This window comes from Staurois parvus, unplaced genomic scaffold (genome assembly GCF_062004578.1).
Source record: "Staurois parvus isolate SC_StPar_1 unplaced genomic scaffold, SC_StPar_1.0 ptg002764l, whole genome shotgun sequence".
Taxonomy (NCBI): Eukaryota; Metazoa; Chordata; class Amphibia; order Anura; family Ranidae; genus Staurois; species Staurois parvus.
In genome coordinates this window covers 76,713-102,018 of record NW_028320560.1, presented here as the reverse complement: position 1 = coordinate 102,018, position 25,306 = coordinate 76,713, and the positions used below count along the sequence as shown (strand labels likewise).

The 25,306-nt window shown below is 48.2% G+C and overlaps 1 protein-coding gene and 3 non-coding genes across 5 annotated transcripts in view; all 4 read right to left on the bottom strand.

Annotated features, from left to right (window-relative positions):
- Window positions 1-3,544: 3,544 nt before the first annotated feature.
- LOC149429160 (armadillo-like helical domain containing protein 1) overlaps window positions 3,545-25,306 on the bottom strand; it is a 38,731-nt gene continuing 16,969 nt past the window's right edge. The window contains exons 7-10 of one of the 2 annotated variants that reach the window (XM_089666664.1): window positions 12,763-12,885; window positions 7,744-7,816; window positions 7,280-7,409; window positions 3,545-3,713 (exon numbers count right to left, since the gene is read on the bottom strand). In XM_089666664.1, the coding sequence (XP_089522790.1) occupies window positions 3,546-3,713; window positions 7,280-7,409; window positions 7,744-7,816; window positions 12,763-12,885 (494 nt within the window). In that variant the 3' untranslated portion in view covers window position 3,545. Of the gene's footprint in view, window positions 3,714-7,279; window positions 7,446-7,743; window positions 7,817-12,762; window positions 12,886-25,306 lie in introns of those variants that run through there. The other variant, XM_089666665.1, reaches the window with a different exon arrangement.
- LOC149429164 (U5 spliceosomal RNA) lies at window positions 18,975-19,089 on the bottom strand. Its single transcript, XR_016310590.1, has one exon. It is a non-coding gene; the product is annotated as a U5 spliceosomal RNA (small nuclear RNA).
- Window positions 21,373-21,487, bottom strand: LOC149429163 (U5 spliceosomal RNA). Its single transcript, XR_016310592.1, has one exon. It is a non-coding gene; the product is annotated as a U5 spliceosomal RNA (small nuclear RNA).
- LOC149429162 (U5 spliceosomal RNA) lies at window positions 24,199-24,313 on the bottom strand. Its single transcript, XR_016310589.1, has one exon. It is a non-coding gene; the product is annotated as a U5 spliceosomal RNA (small nuclear RNA).

The following is a 25,306-nucleotide window of genomic DNA, read 5'->3' as shown; positions in this document are numbered from 1 at the left end:
CATGTGACTGCGGAGGAGGTCCGGTCCCTCCCTAGGAGGCTCCTGGGTGAGAGGATTGTGGCATCTGCTTTCCATGCGCCGCTGGCCTTGAGAGATTGCCCGGGCCATGTTTTGAGGGAGGGTTTGCGGTTGATAAATCTGGAGCGGATCCCCCTGAAGTTGCGGGACCAGGCCTGGCTCGCCTTCCACGGCAGGCTCTACGTGAGGGGTAACCTGAAGTACCGTCCTCCGGATGACCGTGGTTGTCCGAGGTCGGAGTGTGGGGGTGAAGTGGAGACTATGGACCACTTCTTGCTTCAGTGCCCCTTTAACGTAGAGGTGTATAAACAGGTGGGAGGGTCTCTGGGTGTTCCTTTCCTCCATCGCATGTCGTATGCGGAGTGGGTGTACGGAGCATTCGAGTGTCGCATGGGTTTTGATTTGGACACCTTGTTTTTAGTCAGCTTAGTTGTCCGTTACTACACTTGGATGGCACGGTGTCAGGTCTCCATTCGGCAGAAGGTCCTCCCTGTTCAGGTGGTGGTGAGTGACATTCTTGGTGAGGTTGGGAAAATTCGGGGTCTTGAGAAAGACAGGCTGCGGCGTAGGGCTTGGATGGAGGCGTGGAGGAACATCAAGCCTGTTGCTGCGGTCTGTTGATCTCGGGTGATGGGAACTGTCCCTGTTTTCTGCCTCTTGCACTCCCTAGCTTTTGCGTTTCGGTCTTTTTGGTAGCCTTTTGTATGGTAGGTTGTAGGTGTCAGACGTGGAAGATCTGCGGGTTCCTTAGCCCTCCCCCATAGTGTATAAAATGGTTAGGTGTTTTTGTGTATAGTTTGGGCCATATAGGCCGTAAGCGGCAGGTTTAGTATGGAAATTGTTTATGGTTTACGTTTATGTCTGAGCCATGAAGGCTCCTAATTATATGGTCTTGGCCATAGAGGCCTTGTACTGTACATATTGTATATAAGTTCCGTTTTTTCCTTTCAGGTTATGGACTTTTATGTTCTTTGTTTATTATTTCTCCCACAGGGGTTGTTGGGACTTTTTCAGTTTCTTTGTTTAGTTTTGTATTTATTTATTCTATTTATTTTACTTTGTACTTTTATATATAAGTTGAGGATGGATATGTATGACATTAATACATAAATAAAAAAAAAAAATCTCCATCCTGCCTTGTATCAATGGTTCAGGCTGGTGGTGGTGGTGTCATGCTATGGTGGATCCATTCTGCCTTGTATCAACGGTTCAGGCTGGTGGTGGTGGTGTCATGGTGTGGTGGATCCATCCTGCCTTGTATCAATGGTTCAGGCTGGTGGTGGTGGTGTCATGGTGTGGTGGACACATCCTGCCTTGTATCAATGGTTCAGGCTGGTGGTGGTGTCATGGTGTGGTGGATCCATCCTGCCTTGTATCAATGGTTCAGGCTGGTGGTGGTGTCATGGTGTGGTGGATCCATCCTGCCTTGTATCAATGGTTCAGGCTGGTGGTGGTGGGGTCATGGTGTGGTGGATCCATCCTGCCTTGTGTCAATGGTTCAGGCAGGTGGTGTCATGGTGTGGGGGGGATTTTCTTGGCAAACTTTGGACTCCTTGGTATCAATTGAGCATCGTTTAAATACCACAGGCTACCAGAGGGTCATTGCTGACCATGTCCATTCCTTTATGACTCCAGTCTCCCCATCTTCTGATGGCTCCTTCCAGCAGGATAATGCTCCATGTCACAAAGCTCAAATCATCTCCAACTGGTTTCTGGAACATGACAATGAGGTCACTGGACTCCAATGGCCTCCACAGTCACCAGATCTCCATCCAATAGAGCACCCTTTTAGATGAGGTGGAACGGGAGTTTCCCGTCATGGATGTGCAGCTGACAAATCTGTAGCAACTGCGTCAATATGGACCAAAATCTCTGAGGAATGTTTCCAACATCTTGTTGAATCTGTGCCACGAAGAATGAAGGTAAAAGGGGGTCCAACCCAGGACTAGCAAGGTGGACCTCAAAGTGCCAGGTAGTGATGAGCTTAATGTTTGACTTGCATAGACACCATGCATGAAGTTGCACAGATGTCTTCCAAGTTGCACCTGAAGTCGGACTGACATCTGACATCAAGCGAAGTCGCACGATTTAAAAGTCAGATTTGGTGTTCCCGGGGACTTATTGACTCCCTTCCTGATGAAAACTCTGGCCATTATCTACAAAAGTGTCTGAAACAGGCACTGGGTTATCTTTGGGGACCAATCAGATTCTTCCTCCCATTCTGCCAGTATAGAATACAGCTGGAACCTGATTGGCTCTGAGGGGTAACACAGAAAGTGGAAATAGAAACAACACCTCCTGCGCTCAGGGACCCAGATCAAGGGTGGGCGGGTGGATGGACCACTTATGGAAGTTCGTCCACCAATGGATCAAAGGTTGTGCAGCTCTTAACAAGGCTGGGGAAGCCCGACCAGTACTGCAAAGTGAAACAAAAAGAAAGCGCACCGACCTTGCGTATTACCTCAAAACTTGATTTTATTAAAATGAGATATTGTGACGGGAGTCACTTTGGGTGGGGGGGCCCATGGAACACAGTTCACTTTAGAGAGGTGGGGAGACCCCTGTCTCAGCTCCCCATATCCCTATTATGTGTAAGTCACCCTGTGCCTGTTAGAGGTGCAGGGTGATATGTCCTAATATTGGGGTGGGGAGTTATTCATTGTTTATTGTCATGTGGTTGCATCCCATTGTTCTATTGTGGGTCTTGCTTGGGAGCAAACTATTATGGGATGTATGTGTTTGTGTACTGGCTTGGTGGGAGGTGTTTCCAGCAGCCCTTCCCCCTGATGGGACTGCCTGCTGATGTGTTTCTTGTTACTGGGTGTGTGTTGCCCCGCCCTGTGTATATATATCTTGTATCTATGTTAAAATAAAGCAGTCTATTTCCTGGTTTTCGTTCAAGAACGGTGTCCGTGGATCTGTGTTCGGACAGGGAAGCGGGAGTCTAACAGAAATACCCCAGTGCAGTCGGGGTCCGGTTCCGTTACAGATATATACTCACAAACAAAGCAGTAAAAAAAGCATGCAAGATCCTCAAAGGAGCTCTGAAGAAGAAGGGACCCCCTTCGAAACGACGGAACTTTTGGGAGTCTCCCCCCTTGATGTGACTCGCACCGGTTTTGCACTTTAGTGCTCCTTTGAGGATCTTGCACGCTTGTTTTACTGCTTTGTGAGTATATATCTCATTTGAATAAAATCAAGTTTCGTATTGCGGTAAAGCACAAGGTTGGTGCGCTTTCTTTTTGTTTCAACACAGAAAGTGTTGTTCTAATGCAGGCCATACACGATTCGAATACCGAATGATTTTCGTCCGAAAATTGGACCTAAGAATAATCGGCCGATTTTCGCTCTGTAAGTGGCATCGGCCGATCGGCCGATTTTCATGGTTCTTCCCCATTTCGTTCATCAGGCATGCTGGAAAATTAGTGAAAAACAACCGACTTTTGAAATCGTTGGAGGCACCATTGGATTACAGTATGATTTTCGGACGAAAAATCGTTCTGTATGGCCTGCATTAGGCTCTGCTATCAATGAGTCCCATTGTGTCTGGCGGCCATGTGACTGGGAACAATGGCAAAGCCTTCCCAAGGAAATCCCCATGACGGATATAATCTTACCATCAGCATGCGGAATAGTTTCTCCCCGATTGCTGTCCGCACATCTTCCTCCACCGTAGGAAACGACGACACAAAATACTGCAATGAGGGGAGGAGACATCTGTCAGCTCGCATACACCCCATCCAATCAGCACACAAGAGGAAATCCCACAACAACCAATAGGAGCTGCCTCAATGTCTATAATAATTTACTGAAGGGTTATGCCGGCCATAGACGGGTCTAAAATCGGCCGATTTTTCAGTCGAAAAAAAAAAAAATCGGCCGATTTTCGCACTGTTAGTGGGTTAATTGGTTGGCCGTTTTTTGGGCTTTTTGCAAATTTTTTTTGTCGGGCATGTTGGAAAATTTGCGGCCGATTTTGACGATCGGTCTGATTTTCCCAGCAATGATGGGCAAATCGTTTTACTGATAAAAAATCTGCACATGAGCCGTGACCTGCAAGAAGAAGAAAAAGAGGAAGAAGAAGAATAAAAATAATAAGAAGAATTCCAGTCCGCTATTATATTTTATATGAAAAGTCTTGCAACAATGTATCCATTTGGATCCAAATAAAAACATCTGTATCCGAAATGGATACAAATGGATACATTGTTGCAACCGCAAGACTTTCAAGTAAAATATAATAGCGGACTGGAATTCTTCTTCTTATTATTATTATGTATTGCTCCCGTCTCTGCAAGGGACAGAAGTAATTATTGGGGTAAAATGCCGGCCATAGACAGGATAAAAATTGGCCGATTTTTTTACCGTTGGTGGTAATGTAGGTCGATGGAACGTCCGATTTTTCGTTTTTTTTTTTTTTTAAATGGCCGATTTTTGACCCATCTATGGCCTGCATTAGACTCTCTGTCAGGTATTAAATGCCGTCTGTATTCCCCCTGGGGGGATTGAGCCTTCCTATTCCTAAAATTCACATTTTTGAGTTGCCGCCGGACTATGAGTCGGACACAATAAAACACATTTTTCTGAGCTGCCTTACGTCTATGCACGGGTGTCAAACTGGCGGCCCTCCAGCTGTTACCAAACTACAAGTCCCATGAGGCATTGCAAGATTGCCAGTTACAAGCATGACTCCCAGAGGCAGAGGCATGATGGGACTTGTAGTTTGGCAACAGCTGAAGGGCCGTGAGTTTGATACCCCTGGGCTAGAGTAACAGGAGATATTTTTTGGCAGGTTTTTAGTAAATAAAACTTACATATGTGACCAACAGAATTCTCTTACCATCCAGAGTCCTCACCCAGTGACCACTGTATGTATGACCACTAACCACCTGTTACCTTTATACATATATGGCCACTTACCGTCATTAACCTATATACAGTATACGACCAATATCTAGGCACTATAGGACTGGTCTGCTCTGCAGATCATCACCCCCCAGCACCGGCCACCTCTTCCAATCCCAGTGCCAATGGTCATTGGGTCAGACAGAGATAGGACGGGTCCCTCCGGCGGGGTCAGACAGAGATAGGACGAGTCCCTCCGGCGGGGTCAGACAGAGATAGGACGAGTCCCTCCTGCGGGGTCAGATAGAGATAGGACGAGTCCCTCCGGCGGGGTCAGACAGAGATAGGACGAGTCCCTCCAGAGGGGTCAGATAGAGATAGGACGAGTCCCTCCGGCGGGGTCAGACAGAGATAGGACGAGTCCCTCCTGCGGGGTCAGACAGAGATAGGACGAGTCCCTCCGGCGAGGTCAGACAGAGATAGGACGAGTCCCTCCAGCGGGGTCAGACAGAGATAGGACGAGTCCCTCCAGCGGGGTCAGACAGAGATAAGACGAGTCCCTCCTGTGGGGTCAGACAGAGATAGGATGAGTCCCTCCAGCGGGGTCAGACAGAGATAAGACGAGTCCCTCCTGTGGGGTCAGACAGAGATAGGACGAGGCCCTCCAGCGGGGTCAGACAGAGATAGGATGAGTCCCTCCAGCGGGGTCAGACAGAGATAGGACGAGTCCCTCCTGTGGGGTCAGACAGAGATAGGACGAGGCCCTCCAGCGGGGTCAGACAGAGATAGGATGAGTCCCTCCAGCGGGGTCAGACAGAGATAGGATGAGTCCCTCCAGCGGGGTCAGACAGAGATAGGACGAGTCCCTCCTGTGGGGTCAGACAGAGATAGGACGAGGCCCTCCAGCGGGGTCAGACAGAGATAGGACGAGTCCCTCCAGAGGGGTCAGATAGAGATAGGACGAGTCCCTCCGGCGGGGTCAGACAGAGATAGGACGAGTCCCTCCAGAGGGGTCAGACAGAGATAGGACGAGTCCCTCCTGCGGGGTCAGACAGAGATAGGACGAGTCCCTCCAGCGGGGTCAGACAGAGATAGGACGAGTCCCTCCTGCGGGGTCAGACAGAGATAGGACGAGTCCCTCCTGCGGGGTCAGACAGAGATAGGACGAGTCCCTCCTGTGGGGTCAGACAGAGATAGGACGAGGCCCTCCAGCGGGGTCAGACAGAGATAGGACGAGTCCCTCCAGCGGGGTCAGAGATAGGACGAGTCCCTCCAGCGGGGTCAGACAGAGATAGGACGAGTCCCTCCAGCGGGGTCAGAGATAGGACGAGTCCCTCCAGCGGGGTTAGACAGAGATAGGACGTGTCCCTCCAGCGGGGTCAGACAGAGATAGGACGAGTCCCTCCAGCGGGGTCAGACAGAGATAGGACGAGTCGCTCCAGCGGGGTCAGAAAGAGATAGGATGAGTCCCTCCAGTGGGGTCAGACAGAGGTAGGACGAGTCCCTCCAGAGGGGTCAGACAGAGATAGGACGAGTCCCTCCAGCGGGGTCAGACAGAGGTAGGACGAGTCCCTCCAGCGGGGTCAGACAGAGATAGGACGAGTCCCTCCTGTGGGGTCAGACAGAGATAGGACGAGTCCCTCCAGCGGGGTCAGACAGAGATAGGACGAGTCCCTCCAGCGGGGTCAGACAGAGATAGGACGAGTCCCTCCAGCGGGGTCAGACAGAGATAGGACGAGTCCCTCCAGCGGGGTCAGACAGAGATAGGACGAGTCCCTCCAGCGGGGTCAGACAGAGATAGGACGAGTCCCTACAGAGATAGGACGAGTCCCTCCAGAGATAGGACGAGTCCCTCCAGAGGGGTCAGACAGAGATAGGACGAGTCCCTCCTGCGGGGTCAGACAGAGATAGGACGAGTCCCTCCTGCGGGGTCAGACAGAGATAGGACGAGTCCCTTCTGCGGGGTCAGACAGAGATAGGACGAGTCCCTCCAGAGATAGGACGAGTCCCTCCAGCGGGGTCAGACAGAGATAGGACGAGTCCCTCCTGCGGGGTCAGACAGAAATAGGACGGGTCCCTCCAGCGGGGTCAGACAGAGATAGGACGAGTCCCTCCAGCGGGGTCAGACAGAGATAGGACGAGTCCCTCCTGTGGGGTCAGACAGAGATAGGACGAGTCCCTCCAGTGGGGTCAGACAGAGATAGGACGAGTCCCTCCAGCGGGGTCAGACATCAATCAAAACCTCACAGAGGTCCCAACCCTTCCACAGTATATTAAATGCTGAAAAAAAAAACATGTCAAAGAGATTTGCATTGTAACAGTCGTTCCTGTTTATGTTCTGAATCTCACCCCCCCCCCTGTGAACCCCCCCCAACACACACGCCCCTCCCTATACACTGTGAGAGTGGCCCCTCACCTCCAAGGTCAGGCTGGCCTGTCTCTGGCTGTCTGTGTGCTCCGTGTTCCCCATGGCGTACAGCAGGTGATGGACGACTCTCAGCTGGATCAGATCCTCGCACAGCTGGGGGGACTCCCGTGCCAACATCCTGCAACCATCCAATCGGATTACTCTTCACCTGTGTCTGCGGGGGCGGGGACAGTGAGTGTAGAACAGCAGGGGAAGGACAACAGGAGGGAAGACATCAGGAGGACAGCACAGGGGGAAGTGGGGGCAACAGTAGGTAGGACAGAAGGGAGGTGGGGACAATAGGAGGGAGGGGGTGTGTATGTGGGGGGGAGGGGGCAAAACAACAGCGGGGGGGGGGATGGCCAAAAGGCTGAAAACTATGCAGAAGCTGGTCGGTGCTCTTTGCTCCTTGGACTCTGTTAACCAATCAGCCTATTAGGTTCACCTATCTCATCACCGCCTCTCGTACATACCCGATGGCTTTAGCAGAGGCGGCTTGCTGAATAAACATCGGCAAAGGTTCCGAAATTTGGGGAGCTGTCGGGTCTAAACAAAAAGCAGAACAAATAAAGCTTTGTATTAGAATATGACTGGAGCAACCTGCTGCATTGCAAGAGAAGACAGATAACTTCTTTTTTTTTTTCTTTTAATATTATAATTTTTTTTATTTTTTTAATTATAACTTTTTTTTTTAATATTATATTTTTTTTATTTTTAGTTAATTATAACTTTTTTTTTCTTTTAAAATAATATTTTTCTTAATTTTTTTTTAATTATAACTTTTTTTTAATATTATAATTTTTTTTATTTTTTTAATTATAACTTTTTTTTTTAATATTATATATTTTTTATTTTTAGTTAATTATAACTTTTTTTTTCTTTTAAAATAATATTTTTTTTAAATTTTTTTTAATTATAACTTTTTTTTAATATTATAATTTTTTTTATTTTTTTAATTATAACTTTTTTTTTTAATATTATATATTTTTTATTTTTAGTTAATTATAACTTTTTTTTTTCTTTTAAAATAATATTTTTTTTAATTTTTTTTTAATTATAACTTTTTTTTAATATTATAATTTTTTTTATTTTTTTAATTATAACTTTTTTTTTTAATATTATATTTTTTTTTTATTTTTAGTTAATTATAACTTTTTTTTTCTTTTAAAATAATATTTTTTTTAATTTTTTTTTAATTATAACTTTTTTTTAATATTATAATTTTTTTTATTTTTTTAATTATAACTTTTTTTTTTAATATTATATTTTTTTTATTTTTAGTTAATTATAACTTTTTTTTTCTTTTAAAATAATATTTTTTTTTAATTTTTTTTAATTATAACTTTTTTTTAATATTATAATTTTTTTTTTTTTTTATTTAATTATAACTTTTTTTTTTTAATATTATAATTTTTTTTTTTTAATTATTATAGCTGTTTTTTTTTTTTTTGTTATTTTAATGGTTGAACTGGATGGACTTTTGTCTTTTTTCAGCCGGACTAACTATGTAACTATGTAAGATAAACGCCGGATTAGAGCGCGCTTTCCGCTATTATTGTATTCTGTCCCGGAAGCGCAGGAAGATATAAGAGGAAATCTCTCTGCGGTGAGGAGGAATTACTTCCCACTGGATTCCATTATGTGCACCGCGGACTTCCTGGCAGCACCGATAGAAGTCCGTTGGATCCAGAGGTTAGGTTTATCTTCGCAGCTCTGTGATCATTTTTACTCACTGTACACTTTTATGGCATTTAAACCCCTCCCCCTCCTGAGGATTTCCCCCCTTCCTGACCAGGCCATCTTTTGCGATACGGCGCTGCATTACTTTATCTGACAATTGCGCGGTTGTGCAACGCTGCATCTAAATGAAATTTACGTCCTTTTTTTCCCACAAATTTAGTTTTTTTTCGGTGGTATTTGATTGCCTATGTGATTTTTTAATTTTTTTTGCTTAAAAAAAAAAAAAGACTGACAATTTTGAGGAAAAAACAATATTTTGGACTTTTTGCTATTAACCGCTTACCTGCCGCCGTATAGCAGATATACTGCTACAGGGCAGCACAGGTGTGCAAAATAACGTATATATACATGATTTTGCATTTCCAGGTAGGGCGCGCGCACGAGCTGCGCGCGCGCCCTACCCGTGCCGCCATTCGCAGCTGTGGATGTCAATCACCGGGTCCCGGCCGATGATTACCGTTTTGTTTACCGTCTTCCTCCGTCAGCTTGGGCACACTGCACAGCACAGCCATCCCGATCAGTGTGTTTACAGTGAAGCACACACCCCCACTTTGCCCCCTATTAAAACATTTTCTACACACAGCTAACCCTTTGATCGCCCTCTCATGTTAACCCCTTCCTGCCCAGTGCCATTAGTACAGTGTCAGTGCTGTTTTTTAGCACTGATTACTGTATTGGTGTCACTGGGGATGTCAGTGACACCAAGTTAGTTCCCCCCCAGTGTCAGAATGCCCGTCGCAGTCCAGCTAAAAGTTGCTGATCGCCGCCATTACTAGTAGGAAAAAAAAAATTAAATAAAATCACAGAATCTATACCGCCATTTGTAGACACTATAACTTTCACGTAAACCAATTAATTTATCAGAATTGTTTTTTTTAGCAAAGACACGGAGCAGAATAAATTTGGGCTGAAATTCATGACAAAATTTGATTTTTGACATTTTTTTCTGGTCATGTTTAATAGCAAAAAGTCCAAAATATTGGTTTTTTTTTCTCATTATTGTCGGTCTTTTTTTGCTTCTAGCACAAAAAAAAACCCTGCACACGTGATCAAATACCACCTTAAGAAAGCTCAGTTCGTGGGAAAAAAAGGATGTAAAATGTAATTTGGGTGCAGCGTTGCATGACTGCGCAATTGTCAGATAAAGTAACACAGCGCCATAACGCAAAAAACGGCCTGGTCAGGAAGGCGGGGGGGGGGGGGCAGTCCTCTGGAGGGCGAGTGCTTAAACACTTCCAGTAAAAAATTTAAAAAAATAAAATTTCGTCATAAATTTACAGCAAAATGTCTCCCGCTCGTCTTTGCTAAAAAAAAAATCCCGATATGTGTAAATTAATTGGTTTACGTGAAAGTTATAGCGTCCACAAATGGCGGTATAGATAATGGGATTTATTTTTTTTCTACTAGTAATGGCGGCGATCAGCGACTTTTAACGAGACATTCTAACACTGAGTGGGAACTGACTTGGTGTCACTGACATCCCTAGTGACACCAGTACAGTGATCAGTGCTAAAAAACAGCACTGACACTACTAATGACACTGGGCAGGAAAGGGGTTAATATGAGGGCCGATCAAAGGGTTAACTGTGTGTAGGGAGTGTTTTACAAGGGGGCGGAGTGGGGGGGGTGCTTCACTGTAAGCACACTAATCAGGATGCCCGAGCTGACTGTTTGCTAACAGTCTTCCTCCCTGTCGGAGATGCTCGGTAATCACTGGGCACTGATGGGTAATTACCGGCTGGGACCCAGTGATTGGCGGCCGAGAATGGTGGCGCGGGTAGGGTGCGCGCCTCCTAGCCAGGAATGCAAAATCACATATATTTGTGATTGTGCACACCCCTGCCGCCCTGTAACAGTGTTTCTCTTATAGAGTGGTCGGGAAGCGGTTAAAGTGCATTTCTGCACAACATTCACAGGAGAGAAACTAGTGAGGGATCCTTCCTGCAAATGTTAATGCTGACCCCTGACTTCCCCTTCAGTTGTACCGGATTCACTCCTGGAATGAAACGGCTTAAGCTGGTCATACACGTGTAGATTTTCAGATGAGAATATTTGTATGAAAAGTCATGAGAAAATTCTTTGAACATTCGCTGAATGAAGGAATGTCGTTCAAAAATTGTCTTTTGCTTTTAACATTCGAGTTTAAAATGAATGTGATTTCTGTAATGTGTCCGCAGTCTCCGGTCATCTCCTGTACTGTGTCCGCAGTCTCTGGTCATCTCCTGTACTGTGTCCGCAGTCTCCGGTCATCTCCTGTACTGTGTCCGCAGTCTCTGGTCATCTCCTGTACTGTGTCCGCAGTCTCTGGTCATCTCCTGTACTGTGTCCGCAGTCTCTGGTCATCTCCTGTACTGTGTCCGCAGTCTCTGGTCATCTCCTGTACTATGTCCGCAGTCTCTGGTCATGCCCTGTACTATGTCCGCAGTCTCTGGTCATCTCCTGTACTGTGTCCGCAGTCTCTGGTCATCTCCTGTACTGTGTCCGCAGTCTCTGGTCATCTCCTGTACTATGTCCGCAGTCTCCGGTCATCTCCTGTACTGTGTCTGCAGTCTCTGGTCATCTCCTGTACTGTGTCCGCAGTCTCTGGTCATCTCCTGTACTATGTCCGCAGTCTCTGGTCATCTCCTGTACTGTGTCCGCAGTCTCTGGTCATCTCATGTACTATGTCCGCAGTCTCTGGTCATCTCCTGTACTGTGTCCACAGTCTCTGGTCATTTCCTGTACTGTGTCCGCAGTCTCTGGTCATCTCCTGTACTATGTCCACAGTCTCTGGTCATTTCCTGTACTGTGTCCGCAGTCTCTGGTCATCTCCTGTACTGTGTCCACAGTCTCTGGTCATTTCCTGTACTCTGTCCGCAGTCTCTGGTCATCTCCTGTACTGTGTCCGCAGTCTCTGGTCATCTCCTGTACTGTGTCTGCAGTCTCTGGTCATCTCCTGTGCTGTGTCCGCAGTCTCTGGTCATCTCCTGTACTGTGTCTGCAGTCTCTGGTCATCTCCTGTACTGTGTCCGCAGTCTCTGGTCATCCCTGTACTGTGTCCGCAGTCTCTGGTCATCTCCTGTACTGTGTCTGCAGTCTCTGGTCATCTCCTGTGTTGTGTCCGCAGTCTCTGGTCATCTCCTGTGCTGTGTCTGCAGTCTCTGGTCATCTCCTGTAGTACATCCGCAGTCTCTGGTCATTTCCTGTACTATGTCTGCAGTCCATTGGTTCAGAATATTTTTTTTCTTGTTTACCTCCTCTAAAACCTAGGTGCGTCTTATAGTCAGGTGAATCTTATGGCATGAAAAATACGGAATATTTTTTCTACTCCAGCCTGACTCTGCCTCGCCTCGCCCCTTTTCATTCATTGCATTTCAGTACTTTCAATCATGGAGGCTCAGCATCACGTTGCCATTTGCATCCCTGCTGGGGAGATTTACCTCACTCCCTGTATGGGTGACCCCCTGCTGGGGAGATTTACCTCACTCCCTGTATGGGTGACCCCTGCTGGGGAGATTTACCTCACTCCCTGTATGGGTGACCAAACAGGAAAAAAGAAGAAGAAATCTCTCCAACAGAGAGACTGACAGCATTAAAAAAAAAAGAAAGAAAAAGAAACACTAATAGTTTCTCATCTCATATAAATCAAATGTCTGGATTTCTTCTTTGGGTTCAGTTTCTATTTCAGAACCTGAGAGTGCAGAGGTATGATTGGCTCCCTGTAGTCATGTGCTGTCAGGATGTCACACTGAGTGTTGTCTTCTCATACATACCATCCAGGATCTGCGGGCGATTCTTCGTGTTCTCTCTCCGTGACGTCATAAGGAGAGATACGAGTCCTTTCAGCAGTGCCAGCCGCACATCGGTGACCATCAGCTCCCGAATCAGCTGCAGAGCTGCAACCAATCAAAATGCAACAATGAGCAAACCTTCTAGTATTTGTAAAACTGCACAGCAGGGACTGCAATCTCCCACCAGTGTGTGCTGGGCCTTGCGGTTCCACAACAAGTAAAATCAGAGCACTGCTAACTCTATGCAGCAGACACTGCAGTCATGGGAAAGTTCGAACATTTGTTCAATGTACATCAACCACTTGTCCTCAGCCTGTCCTGGACATCAAGTGGTGCAGCTGCAGCCATGATCTTTTTTTTTTTTTTTTTTTTTTTTTTCCAGATGGCAATTGGCTGTTTAGTAAATGTAATCTGGGCACTTTCACAGTGAGAAGAGAAGAACCTACCCCCCCCCCCCGCGCCAACATGCTTGATCAGGCCCCTGATGTCTCCATAACGAGGACCCGTTACCTGCTAACACATAGGGATATCACATATCCTTGGGATACCAATGAAGTTAAAAATAAATGTTTGAAAACTTTAAATTGTAATAAAATAAATAAATATTAAACATAATAAAAAAAATTAAAACAAAAGCACCCCCAACCCCCATACATAAATGTAAATGTAAATGTGAGGTATTATTATACAGGATTTATATGGCGCCAAACAATATACAATATAACGGGAGACAATACAGCAACAATACAGTTCAATACAAGAGGGTTATGAGGGCCCTGATCCTGGGAGCTTACAATCTAAGAGCGAGGGGCTGGTGGTACAAAAGGTAATAACTGTGGGGGATGGACTGGTAGGAGGAGTAGAAGATTCCGTTACTAGCTGAGGGCGGGATAGGCTTCCCTGATGGCGCGAGGACGCTGAGCGGCAGGGAGAGCGGTCAGTGCGAGGCAGCAGGTGAGGCCACCGTGTGTTCCATTCTACCGCTCCAGTTATCTATCCATAGAGCCTGTCTGATCCAGCCATCTAAAGATTCCAGAGGAGGAAGTTCCTGTACCCAGGCATCTGCACCCATCCAGCCCTTAAAGGGACCTCTGACCAGCTGGATCCTAAACATTCCTGTGAGCTCCAGACGACACTACCCACCCAGAGGTAGGATTGCCACTGCCCCAGACCAGACCTTTAAGGAGGCTTCTGCTGGTTTATACAACACGTACTTACATTACGCATCTGGTGAGTGCGTAATCTTACTACACTATTCGGAGCACCACCATTAGATTTTCTACAGGGATAGAAGCAAACCAACTCCACCACCTTTCCGACCACTGGGTCTGGGTAAGTGGGCCCAGAGAAGGTCTCCATAGGAAAGTGCTGCGGGAGAAGAAGAATCCACTGCTTGAAGGATTAGAAGATTCGGTTATTAGCTGAAGGCAGGATAGGCTTCCCTGAAGAGAGGGCTTTTCAGAGATCGCCTAAAAGTGAGCAGAGTAGGCGATAGTCAGATAGATTGTGGTAGAGAGTTCCAAAGGATGGGGGTGTGACCAGGGGCGGACTGACAACTCATGGGGCCCCCGGGCAATAGGGGATCATGGGGCCCCTGTGTCCTTGCCCAAACTCAAAAAAGCCTATGAAAAAGGTACCAGGGGCATCTCATGGGGCCCCCTACTGACCCCCGGGCCCTCGGGCGCTGCCCGAGTTTCCAAATGGTCAGTCCACCCCTGGGTGTGACAATCCCAGGATCGCTGCCACCAATATGTGACGATCCCACGATCGCTGCCACCAATATGTGACGAACGCGGCGTCAGACCCCAGCCCTTCTCACTAAATTTGTGACCGAAGGACTAGCCAATCTAAAACCGCGATGTCACGTGTGTAACAATGCCACACCCAGCTGCACCCTGCACAACGATTTTCCGGCTAATTGGACCAGAATCTATGTACCAGCAGCCTGAATGTGATTGTTACTGGGTAGGTTAATTACGCAATTAACCTTTCACACTGCCACCACTGCCTTTTTGTACAGAGAAAGAGGAAACTCGCGTTATCAGTTATAACACTATAATGGTTGAGATAATCGCCTGTATAACACGGTCACCGCAGGCCGGTTATACAGAGGGTTAAACAAACACAGTAGCGCTCTTTTAGAGGCAGGAATTCGTAGATTGCAATAAAGAGCTATAGAAACAGTTCAACACTTTCAGAAAGAAAGATTTATTACTAAAAGGGAAAACGGGTGCAATAAAAATATTTACAGAAGGAAGATGTAACCAATATATATATATAAATATACAAAGAACAACAGCACAGCAAAGAGATAACAGAGAGAAGTTAGAGAGTTAAAGCACTTGCCAAAGTCCTGGGTTAGCAGATCAAGTTTCAGAGCAAAAGGGTGCGGGTCTCCCCAGGTGGTTCTGATGTTAAAAAGGGAGAATTCTTCAACTTAACTTTCTTAGGCCTGACAACCCAATTTGTAGTTCCCCAGCAGGGGGTGTCTCTGAAGTCAAGGACCAATACCCCGTTTAGGGCGGGAAGGTCTGGGCGTAGACCTAAACTAGAGCCAAAATCTCTTTTAGTTCATATTTTGGCTCATAACTTTCCATATGCACAAGTGACATCCACAGGTAGATTATAATGCAGACACGTCTGAGGATTGATTAGATATGAAATATGAAATTCTACACTGAATGGTTCACGAGATCTACTTTTCTGCTTTCCTATGTATTCCAGCCAAGGAGAGTGATCTATCAAACTGTTCGTCTCCTCTTGGCCAATCTGACGATATGCCTGGTGTTTATGTAAGTCTCTCATATTCCAAGATATGAGACATAGAGGAAAAATGGATTTTAAAAGTGTTTATCTGGTTCTTGCTTCGTTGGAATGCCTTGAACTCCTGGGAAGGCTTGAGTTATCTTTTATGAGGTGTGATATTGCACAGCTCTCTCAGACAACCAGGCACCTCAAGGCTCCCTGCTGGGCTCTGGCTTGCCTGCGACACTTCCAACACACATATGTCCCTGTGGATTAACAGAGAGGGAGAATGAGGGACAACATGGAGATTTCTTAACAAAATGGAGGACTCTGTCAGTCTCTGGGTGTACAATTGCAAAAGGGGGAGGCTCTGGAGAAGTCCTGGAGACGAGCATGGGAGGAGGAGACAAGGGAGCTAGAGAGCAAGAGGTCATGGGAGGAGCGGAGAGGACGGTTTGGGTGATATTTGGAGACAAGATTGAAGATGTAATTGGGGGCGGAGTTTTAAATGGTTTTGTGTGTTAATGTTTTGACTTTTATTCGTTGGGCAATGGGAAGCCAGTGGAGGGATTGGCAGGGAGGAGTGGAGGACACTGAGTGGAGGGATTGGCAGAGAGGGGTGGAGGACACTGACTGGAGGCCGGTGGAGGGATTGGCAGAGAGGGGTGGAGGACACTGAGTGGAGGCCGGTGGAGGGATTGGCAGAGAGGGGTGGAAAACACTGAGTGGAGACCGGTGGAGAGATTGGCAGAAAGGAATGGAGGACACTGAAAGGAGATCAGTGGAGGGATTGGCAGAGAGGGGTGGAGGACACTGAATGGAGATCAGTGGAGGGATTGGCAGAGAGGGGTGGAGGACACTGAGTGGAGGCCGGAGGAGGGATTGGCAGAGAGGGGTGGCGGACACTGAGTGGAGGCCGGTGGAGGGATTGGCAGAGAGGGGTGGCGGACACTGAGTGGAGGCCGGTGGAGGGATTGGCAGAGAGGGGTGGAGGACACTGACTGGAGGCCGGTGGAGGGTTTGGCAGAGAGGAATGGAGGACACTGAAGGGAGATCAGTGGAGGGATTGGCAGAGAGGGGTGGAGGACACTGAATGGAGATCAGTGGAGGGATGGCAGATATGGAACGATTGGTAAGGTGGATGAGTCTGGCAGCAGCATTCATGATAGGCTGAAGAGGGGATAGCCTGTGATGAGGTCGGCCAATGAGGAGGGAGTTGCAATAGTCAAGGCAAGATATTACAAGTGAATGAATAAGTTGCTTAGTAGTTTCCGAGGTTAAGAACGGGCGTATCTTGGAAGTGTTGCGGAGGTTGGAGATGTTGCGGAGCTTGGAGGTGTTGCGGAGGTTGGAGGTGTTGCGGAGGTGAAGTCTGCACGATTTGGACAGTGATTGGATTTGGGGCTGAAAGGACAGATGGGAGTCTAGGATCACACCTAGTACCCTGGCATGAGGGGAGGGAATGATGGTTGTATTATTGATCTTGATGGAGAAGTCGGGGGAGGGGGCACGGGCTGGAGGGAATAGTATGAGCTCTGTTTTGGAAAGATCGAGTTTGAGGAGGTGGAGTGACAAAAAACGACAACTTTAAAAAACTCGCCATGCCTCTAACTAAATACCTTGGAGTGTCTACTTTCCAAAAAGGGGTCATTTGGGGGGTATTTTTACTGTCCTGACACTTTAAAGGCCTCAAGAAATGAAATTGGCTGTCAGTACATCAGGATCGATCGATTTTCAGATATATATCCGTTGGTTGTAGACTCTATAACTTTCCTACAGACTAAACAATAAACACTGATTTGGGTTTTTTTTTTTAGCAAAGAAATTGAGTGGATTACATTTTGGAATAAATGTATGAAGAGAGTTTATCTATTTGCAAAATGTTATAACAGAAATAAAAAAAAAACGCATTTCTTTGTTGTTTATTTACCATAAAATAAAAAAAAACCCCATAGCTCTATTTGTGTGCAAAAAAGAAGATAGAAATGTTGCATGACCGTGCAACTGTCGCTCAACGTGACAGCACTGAAAGGTGAAAATGGGCCTGGGTAGGAAGGGGGTAAAAGTGTCCGGGATTGAAGGGGTTCATGGAAACATGCCATGAGAGAAACACATGGGCTTTCACTCCTGATTTCCGTTTGGAAATGCTGGTTGCCTGGCTGTCATCCTCTCCACCATCTCCCTGGGATTGGACCCCCAGAACACACCAAACTTCACTCCATGTCCCCCTCTTCACACCCACCCCCCAGGACCAGGGGAACCCTCAAATTAATGTTTTCATCTCCATTGACACGTGTTGTGTGTTTGACACCCAAAGAGAAGCCCCCGCTCCATTTTGGGCAGCAAGCGTTGATTGGTTCCTAAGCGCACTTTGCAGTGTGACCCCCGGTTTCATACCTATGTGGCCGTGCATTTTGCGCATTCATTTGGATGGACTTCTGTGCCCGTGACACGCAGGGAAAGAAGTCCCTGCATTTCTTTTGAAAACACAGCCGAGGTTCCCAGTGCGGTTGCGTCTCCCAGTGCGGGCGGCGTGCCTTACAACTAATAGCACCCGCCCGCGGGTCCGCAATTCTCTGTGCGGGTGGTGCAGCTACACGGATATACGTGCGGATCCGCAGCGGCACCACCCGCACAGATGTGAACCGGGGGTGATTGTGACATTCGGTGTTCTTATCGACACGCAGATGTGCATTGCATGTTTTGCTGCATCTCCAAATTGCCTCGTAATGGGGCCTTCCTGCGACTCGATGACAGAATCTGATCTGTTACAAAGTATCTCCAGCCTCCTGATACATTCTCCACAATAATGACCCAATTATTATCTATTGATCACCGCGCCCCTTGCATCTATCCTCCTCAAGTTCTCAATAATAAATGTCTTTTCCCTGATTACTATCATTCCTGCAGTGACTGCATTGTATTCTTTTCATTTTATGCCATTTAAACGTAGATCTCGTGTTTTGTTGCAATTTTATATTCCTTCATGTAAATGGGGCCTTCCTGATACTCTCACCGACTGGTCTGTTACAACGTATCTATCCTGTGATAATCAATATTTAATAACTTCACTCAATTATTATCATTTCTACAGTGACCCCTCAAAGGATTCTCATTTCTATCATTGACCAGGAAGGTTAGCCCCGCGTGTCACCCAAAGAAGATCCGCTACTTTCTGGGCTACTTTGTGTGTTTTGTGACGCGATTCTGACGTGTAACAATCGCACAGCATTGGGGGCCCCATTGTATACCATAGAAACATACATCTCTTATTGCAATTTCATAATCCTTCATGTAAATGGAGACTTCCTGATATTCTCACCGACTGATCTGTTACAATGTATCTATCCTCCTGTGAGATCAATAATTAATAATATTCCCCTCAATCATTATCATTCCTATAGTTGTGTCACTAAATATCATCATCTCTATCATTGACCAGGAAGGTTAGCCCGGATCTCTCCGAGCCTCAAAAAATTGGAGTAAACTCATAATTGTTCCTCTCCACGGAAATCTTTAGTAAAAGGCGAAAGATTTATTCGATCTGAAGAGAAACCAGAGTATACCGACCTCTGCGACCAGCCCGACCCCGACTCTGCCCGACCTCTGCTCAGCTCATGGAGAGCTCACTCCGCCATCATTCCTATTACTACTTCTCTCCTCTCAGCGGCGCTCTATCGATCCCTCACCTCCTAATACTTCTATAGGCTTCATAAAATGGGGCTTTTATAGAAAACAAAATAACTATCAGAAGGCACAGTCGGCAAAGCATCACCGGTATGTAAATTGTAAAAACATTCAGCGCTCCGCCCCCCTCTCCTGTTCAAGGTGCCGTTCATCGCCCCGTACATGGAGGGGGAGGGGCTCCAGTATGGGGGCGGAGTGTTCACTTTACACAAAGCTGCACACACAGACCATTTACTAAACAGACCAATCAGATCCTGAGAGATGCTGAGTTCAGAGGTCCCAGGACAGCACTGTGTGTGTGATCCTTCCCAGCAGACAACATTGTGGGACTACAAGTGTCAGCATTCCCAGAGCAGCAACTGGACATTCAGACTTCAATAGACAGAATACTGAGCAACATTGTATAATACAGAGTCCACCTCCCTCCTTACCACGCCCACCTCCCTCCAAACCGCAACCCCCTCCATACCACACCAACCTCCCTCCAAACAACGCCCCCTCTCCATACCACACCCACCTCCATCCATACCACACCGTGCCACCAACATACCACACACCTCGCCACCAACACACTCACCTCCACACACCACACCCCCTCCACGCATCACCCACCTGCACATCACACCCCCTCCAAACCACCTCCGTACCACACCCACCACCATACCGCACCCACTTCCATACTACACCACCATACAACATTCCCCTCCGTACTGCACCCACCACCATACCACACCCCCTCCACACCACCCCCAGCACCACACCCACCTCCATATCGCACCCACCTCCATACCACACCCCCTTCCACACCGCACCCAACCAACATAACGCACCCCCTCCACACCACACTCACCTACATACCGCACCCACCTCCATATCGCACCCACCACCATACCACGCCCACCACCATACCGCACCCACTTCCATACTACACCACCATACAACATCCCCCTCTGTACTGCACCCACCACCATACCGCACCCCCTCCACACCACCCCCACCTCTACACCACACCCAGGACCACACCCACCTCCATATCGCACCCACCTCCGTACCACACCCACCACCATACAACATCCCCCTGCACACTGCACCCACCAACATAACACCCCCCTCCACACCGCACCCCCCTCCACACCACACTCACCTACATACCGCACCCACCACTGTACCGCACCCACCTCCATACCACACCCACCACCATACAACATCCCCCTCCCCTCCATAAAACACCCACCACCATACTGCACCTCCCTCCACACTGCACCCAACATAACACACCCCCCTCCACACTGGACCCCCTCCACTCCACACCACACTCACCTAAATATCGCACCCACCACCGTACCGCACCCCCCTCCATACCGAACCCACATTCATACTACACCCCTCTCCACACCTCACGCCCCTCCACACCGCACCTCGAATGTGCAGGAGTGATGTCATCCCTTGCCAACCAATGAAGATGGCACACAGGGGAAGAGGCCGGTGCTGATGAGGGGCCGTTAGGTGAGTTTAACCCCTTTAATGGAAACATGACATATGAACACAACATGGACTGTCACTGCTGACTTCCTTCTGGAAATGCTGGTTGCCTGGCTGTCATTCTGTCCACCATCGTCCTGGGATTGGGCCCCCAGAACACACCAAACCCGGCTCCATGTCCCCCTCTTCACCCCCCCCCCCCCAGGATCAGGGGACCTCTCAAATGAATGTATTCTTCTCAGGAAACATTACTAGTCATTGACCCCATGCAGATATCGTGTTGCAGGAAGGAGCGTTCTCAGTTGCGATTCTGAAGGTTTGATTTACATGCGTTTCTGCATATTGTCCATTCACTGCGATAGGCTGCCCTGCGTGTCACCCAAAGAAGATCCGCTACTTCCTGGGCAACAAGCTTTGTGTGTTTTGTGACGCGATTCTGACGTGTAACAATCACACAGCATTGGGGGCCCCATTGTATACCATAGAAACATACATCTCTTATTGCAATTTCATAATCCTTCATGTAAATGGAGACTTCCTGATATTCTCACCGACTGATCTGTTACAATGTATCTATCCTCCTGTGAGATCAATAACTAATAACATTCCCCTCAATCATTATCATTCCTATAGTGATCTCTCTGAGTATCATCATCTCTATCATTGACCAGGAAGGTTAGCCCGGATCTCTCCGAGCCTCAAAAAATTGGAGTAAACTCATAATTGTTCCTCTCCACGGAAATCTTTAGTAAAAGGCGAAAGATTTATTCGATCTGAAGAGAAACCAGCGTATACCGACCTCTGCGACCAGCCCGACCCGGACTCTGCCCGACCTCTGCTCAGCTCATGGAGAGCTCACTCCGCCATCATTCCTATTACTACTTCTCTCCTCTCAGCGGCGCTCTATCGATCCCTCACCTCCTAATACTTCTATAAACGTCACACAATGAACTGTATTATATAATTCTAGGTGAGCACAACACACGGGACGGGCGGCAATGCATCATCGGTATGTAAATAGAAAGTCAGCGCTCCGCCCCCTTCTAGGCCGCTGCCGTCCATAGCTCCGTACATGGAGGGGGAGGGGCTCAAATGTGGGGGCGGAGTGTTCACTTTATACAAAGCTGCACACACAAACCATTTACTAAACAGACCAATCAGATGCTGAGAGATGCTGAGTTCAGAGGTCCCAGGACAGCACTGTGTGTGTGATCCTTCCCAGCAGACAACATTGTGGGACTACAAGTGTCAGCATTCCCAGAGCAGCAACTGGACATCTCAGACTTCAATAGACAGAATACTGAGCAACATTGTATAATACAGAGTCCACCTCCCTCCATACCGTGCCCACCTCCCTCCAAACCGCGCCCACCTCCCTCCCTACCAAGCCCACCTCAATCCTTACCACACCCCCTTCCACACCATGCCACCAACATACCACACCCACCTCCCTCCAAACAACGCCCCCTCTCCATACCACGCCCACCTCCACATTGCACCCCTCCAAACCACCTCCACACAGCACCTCCCTACCACACCCACCTCCCTCCGTACCACACCCACCTCCTTCCAAACAACGCCCCCTCTCCATACCACACCCACCTCCATCCATACCACACCCACCTCCATCCATACCATACCGTGCCACCAACATACCACACCCCCACCAACACACTCACCTCCACACACCACACCCCCTCCACGCATCACCCACCTGCACATCGCACCCCCTCCAAACCACCTCCGTACCACACCCACCACCATACCGCACCCACTTCCATACTACACCACCATACAACATTCCCCTCCGTACTGCACCCACCACCATACCGCACCCCCTCCACACCACCCCCACCTCTACATCACACCCACCACCATACAACATCCCCTTCCACACTGCACCCACCAACATAACAGACCCCCCTCCACACTCACCTCCATATCGCACCCACCACCATACCGCACCCCCTCCACACCACCCCCACCTCCATACCACACCCACCACCATACAACATCCCCTTCCACACTGCACTCACCTACATACCGCACCCACCTCCATACCACACCCACCACCATACTGCACCCACCACCATACTGCACCCACCACCATACCGCACCCCCTCCACACCACCCCCACCTCCATACCACACTTACCACCATACAACATCCCCTTCCACACTGCACTCACCTACATACCACACCCACCTACATACCGCACCCACCTCCATACCGCACCCCCTCCACACCACCCCCAGCACTACACCCACCTCCATATTGCACCCACCTCCATACCACACCCACCACCATACAACATCCCCTTCCACACCGCACCCACCAACATAACACCCCCCCTCCACACCACACCCACCACCATACCGCACCCACCATACAACATCCCCCTCTGTACTGCACCCACCACCATACCGCACCCCCTCCACACCACTCCCACCTCTACACCACACCCACCTCCATACCACACCCACCATCATACAACATCCCCCTCCACACAGCACCCACCAACATACCGCACCCACCACTGTACCGTACCCACCTCCATATCACACCCACTACCATACAACATCCCCCTCCCCTACGTAAAAAACCCACCACCATACTGCACCTCCCTCCACACTGCACCCAACATAACACACCCCCCTCCACTCCAATCTCACCTCTACACCACACTCACCTACATACCGCACCCACCTCCATACCGCACCCACATTCATACTGCACCCCTCTCCACACCTCACGCCCCTCCACACCGCACCTTGAATGTGCAGGAGTGATGTCATCCCTTGCCAACCAATGAAGATGGCACACAGGGGAAGAGGCCGGTGCTGATGAGGGGCCGTTAGATGAGTTTAACCCCTTTAATGGAAACATGACATATGAACACCACATGGGCTTCCACTGCTGACTTCCTTCTGGAAATGCTGGTTGCCTGGCTGTCATTCTGTCCACCATCGTCCTGGGATTGGGCCCCCAGAACACACCAAACCCGGCCCCATGTCCCCCTCTTCACCCCCCCCCAGGATCAGGGGACCTCTCAAATGAATGTATTCTTCTCAGGAAACATTACTAGTCATTGACCCCATGCAGATATCGTGTTGCAGGAAGGAGCGTTCTCGCTTGCGATTCTGAAGGTTTGATTTACATGCGTTTCTGCATATTGTCCATTCACTGCGATAGGCTGCCCCGCGTGTCACCCAAAGAAGATCCGCTACTTTCTGGGCTACTTTGTGTGTTTTGTGACGCGATCCTGACGTGTAACAATCACACAGCATTGGGGGCCCCATTGTATACCATAGAAACATACATCTCTTATTGCAATTTCATAATCCTTCATGTAAATGGAGACTTCCTGATATTCTCACCGACTGATCTGTTACAATGTATCTATCCTCCTGTGAGATCAATAACTAATAACATTCCCCTCAATCATTATCATTCCTATAGTGATCTCTCTAAGTATCATCATCTCTATCATTGACCAGGAAGGTTAGCCCGGATCTCTCCGAGCCTCAAAAAATTGGAGTAAACTCATAATTGTTCCTCTCCACGGAAATCTTTAGTAAAAGGCGAAAGATTTATTCGATCTGAAGAGAAACCAGAGTATACCGACCTCTGCGACCAGCCCGACCCCGACTCTGCCCGACCTCTGCTCAGCTCATGGAGAGCTCACTCCGCCATCATTCCTATTACTACTTCTCTCCTCTCAGCGGCGCTCTATCGATCCCTCACCTCCTAATACTTCTATAAACGTCATACAATGGAACTGTATTATATAATTCTAGGTGAGCACAACACACGGGACGGGCGGCAATGCATCATCGGTATGTAAATAGGAACAGTCAGCGCTCCGCCCCCTTCTAGGCCGCTGCCGTCCATAGCTCCGTACATGGAGGGGGAGGGGCTCAAATGTGGGGGCGGAGTGTTCACTTTATACAAAGCTGCACACACAAACCATTTACTAAACAGACCAATCAGATGCTGAGAGATGCTGAGTTCAGAGGTCCCAGGACAGCACTGTGTGTGTGATCCTTCCCAGCAGACAACATTGTGGGACTACAAGTGTCAGCATTCCCAGAGCAGCAACTGGACATTCAGACTTCAATAGACAGAATACTGAGCAACATTGTATAATACAGAGTCCACCTCCCTCCATACCACGCCCACCTCCCTCCAAACCGCGCCCACCTCCCTCCCTACCAAGCCCACCTCAATCCTTACCACACCCCCTTCCACACCATGCCACCAACATACCACACCCACCTCCCTCCAAACAACGCCCCCTCTCCATACCACACCCACCTCCATCCATACCACACCCACCTCCATCCATACCATACCGTGCCACCAACATACCACACCCCCACCAACACACTCACCTCCAGACACCACACCCCCTCCACGCATCACCCACCTGCACATTGCACCCCCTCCAAACCACCTCCGTACCACACCCACCACCATACCGCACCCACTTCCATACTACACCACCATACAACATTCCCCTCCGTACTGCACCCACCACCATACCGCACCCCCTCCACACCACCCCCAACTCTACATCACACCCACCACCATACAACATCCCCTTCCACACTGC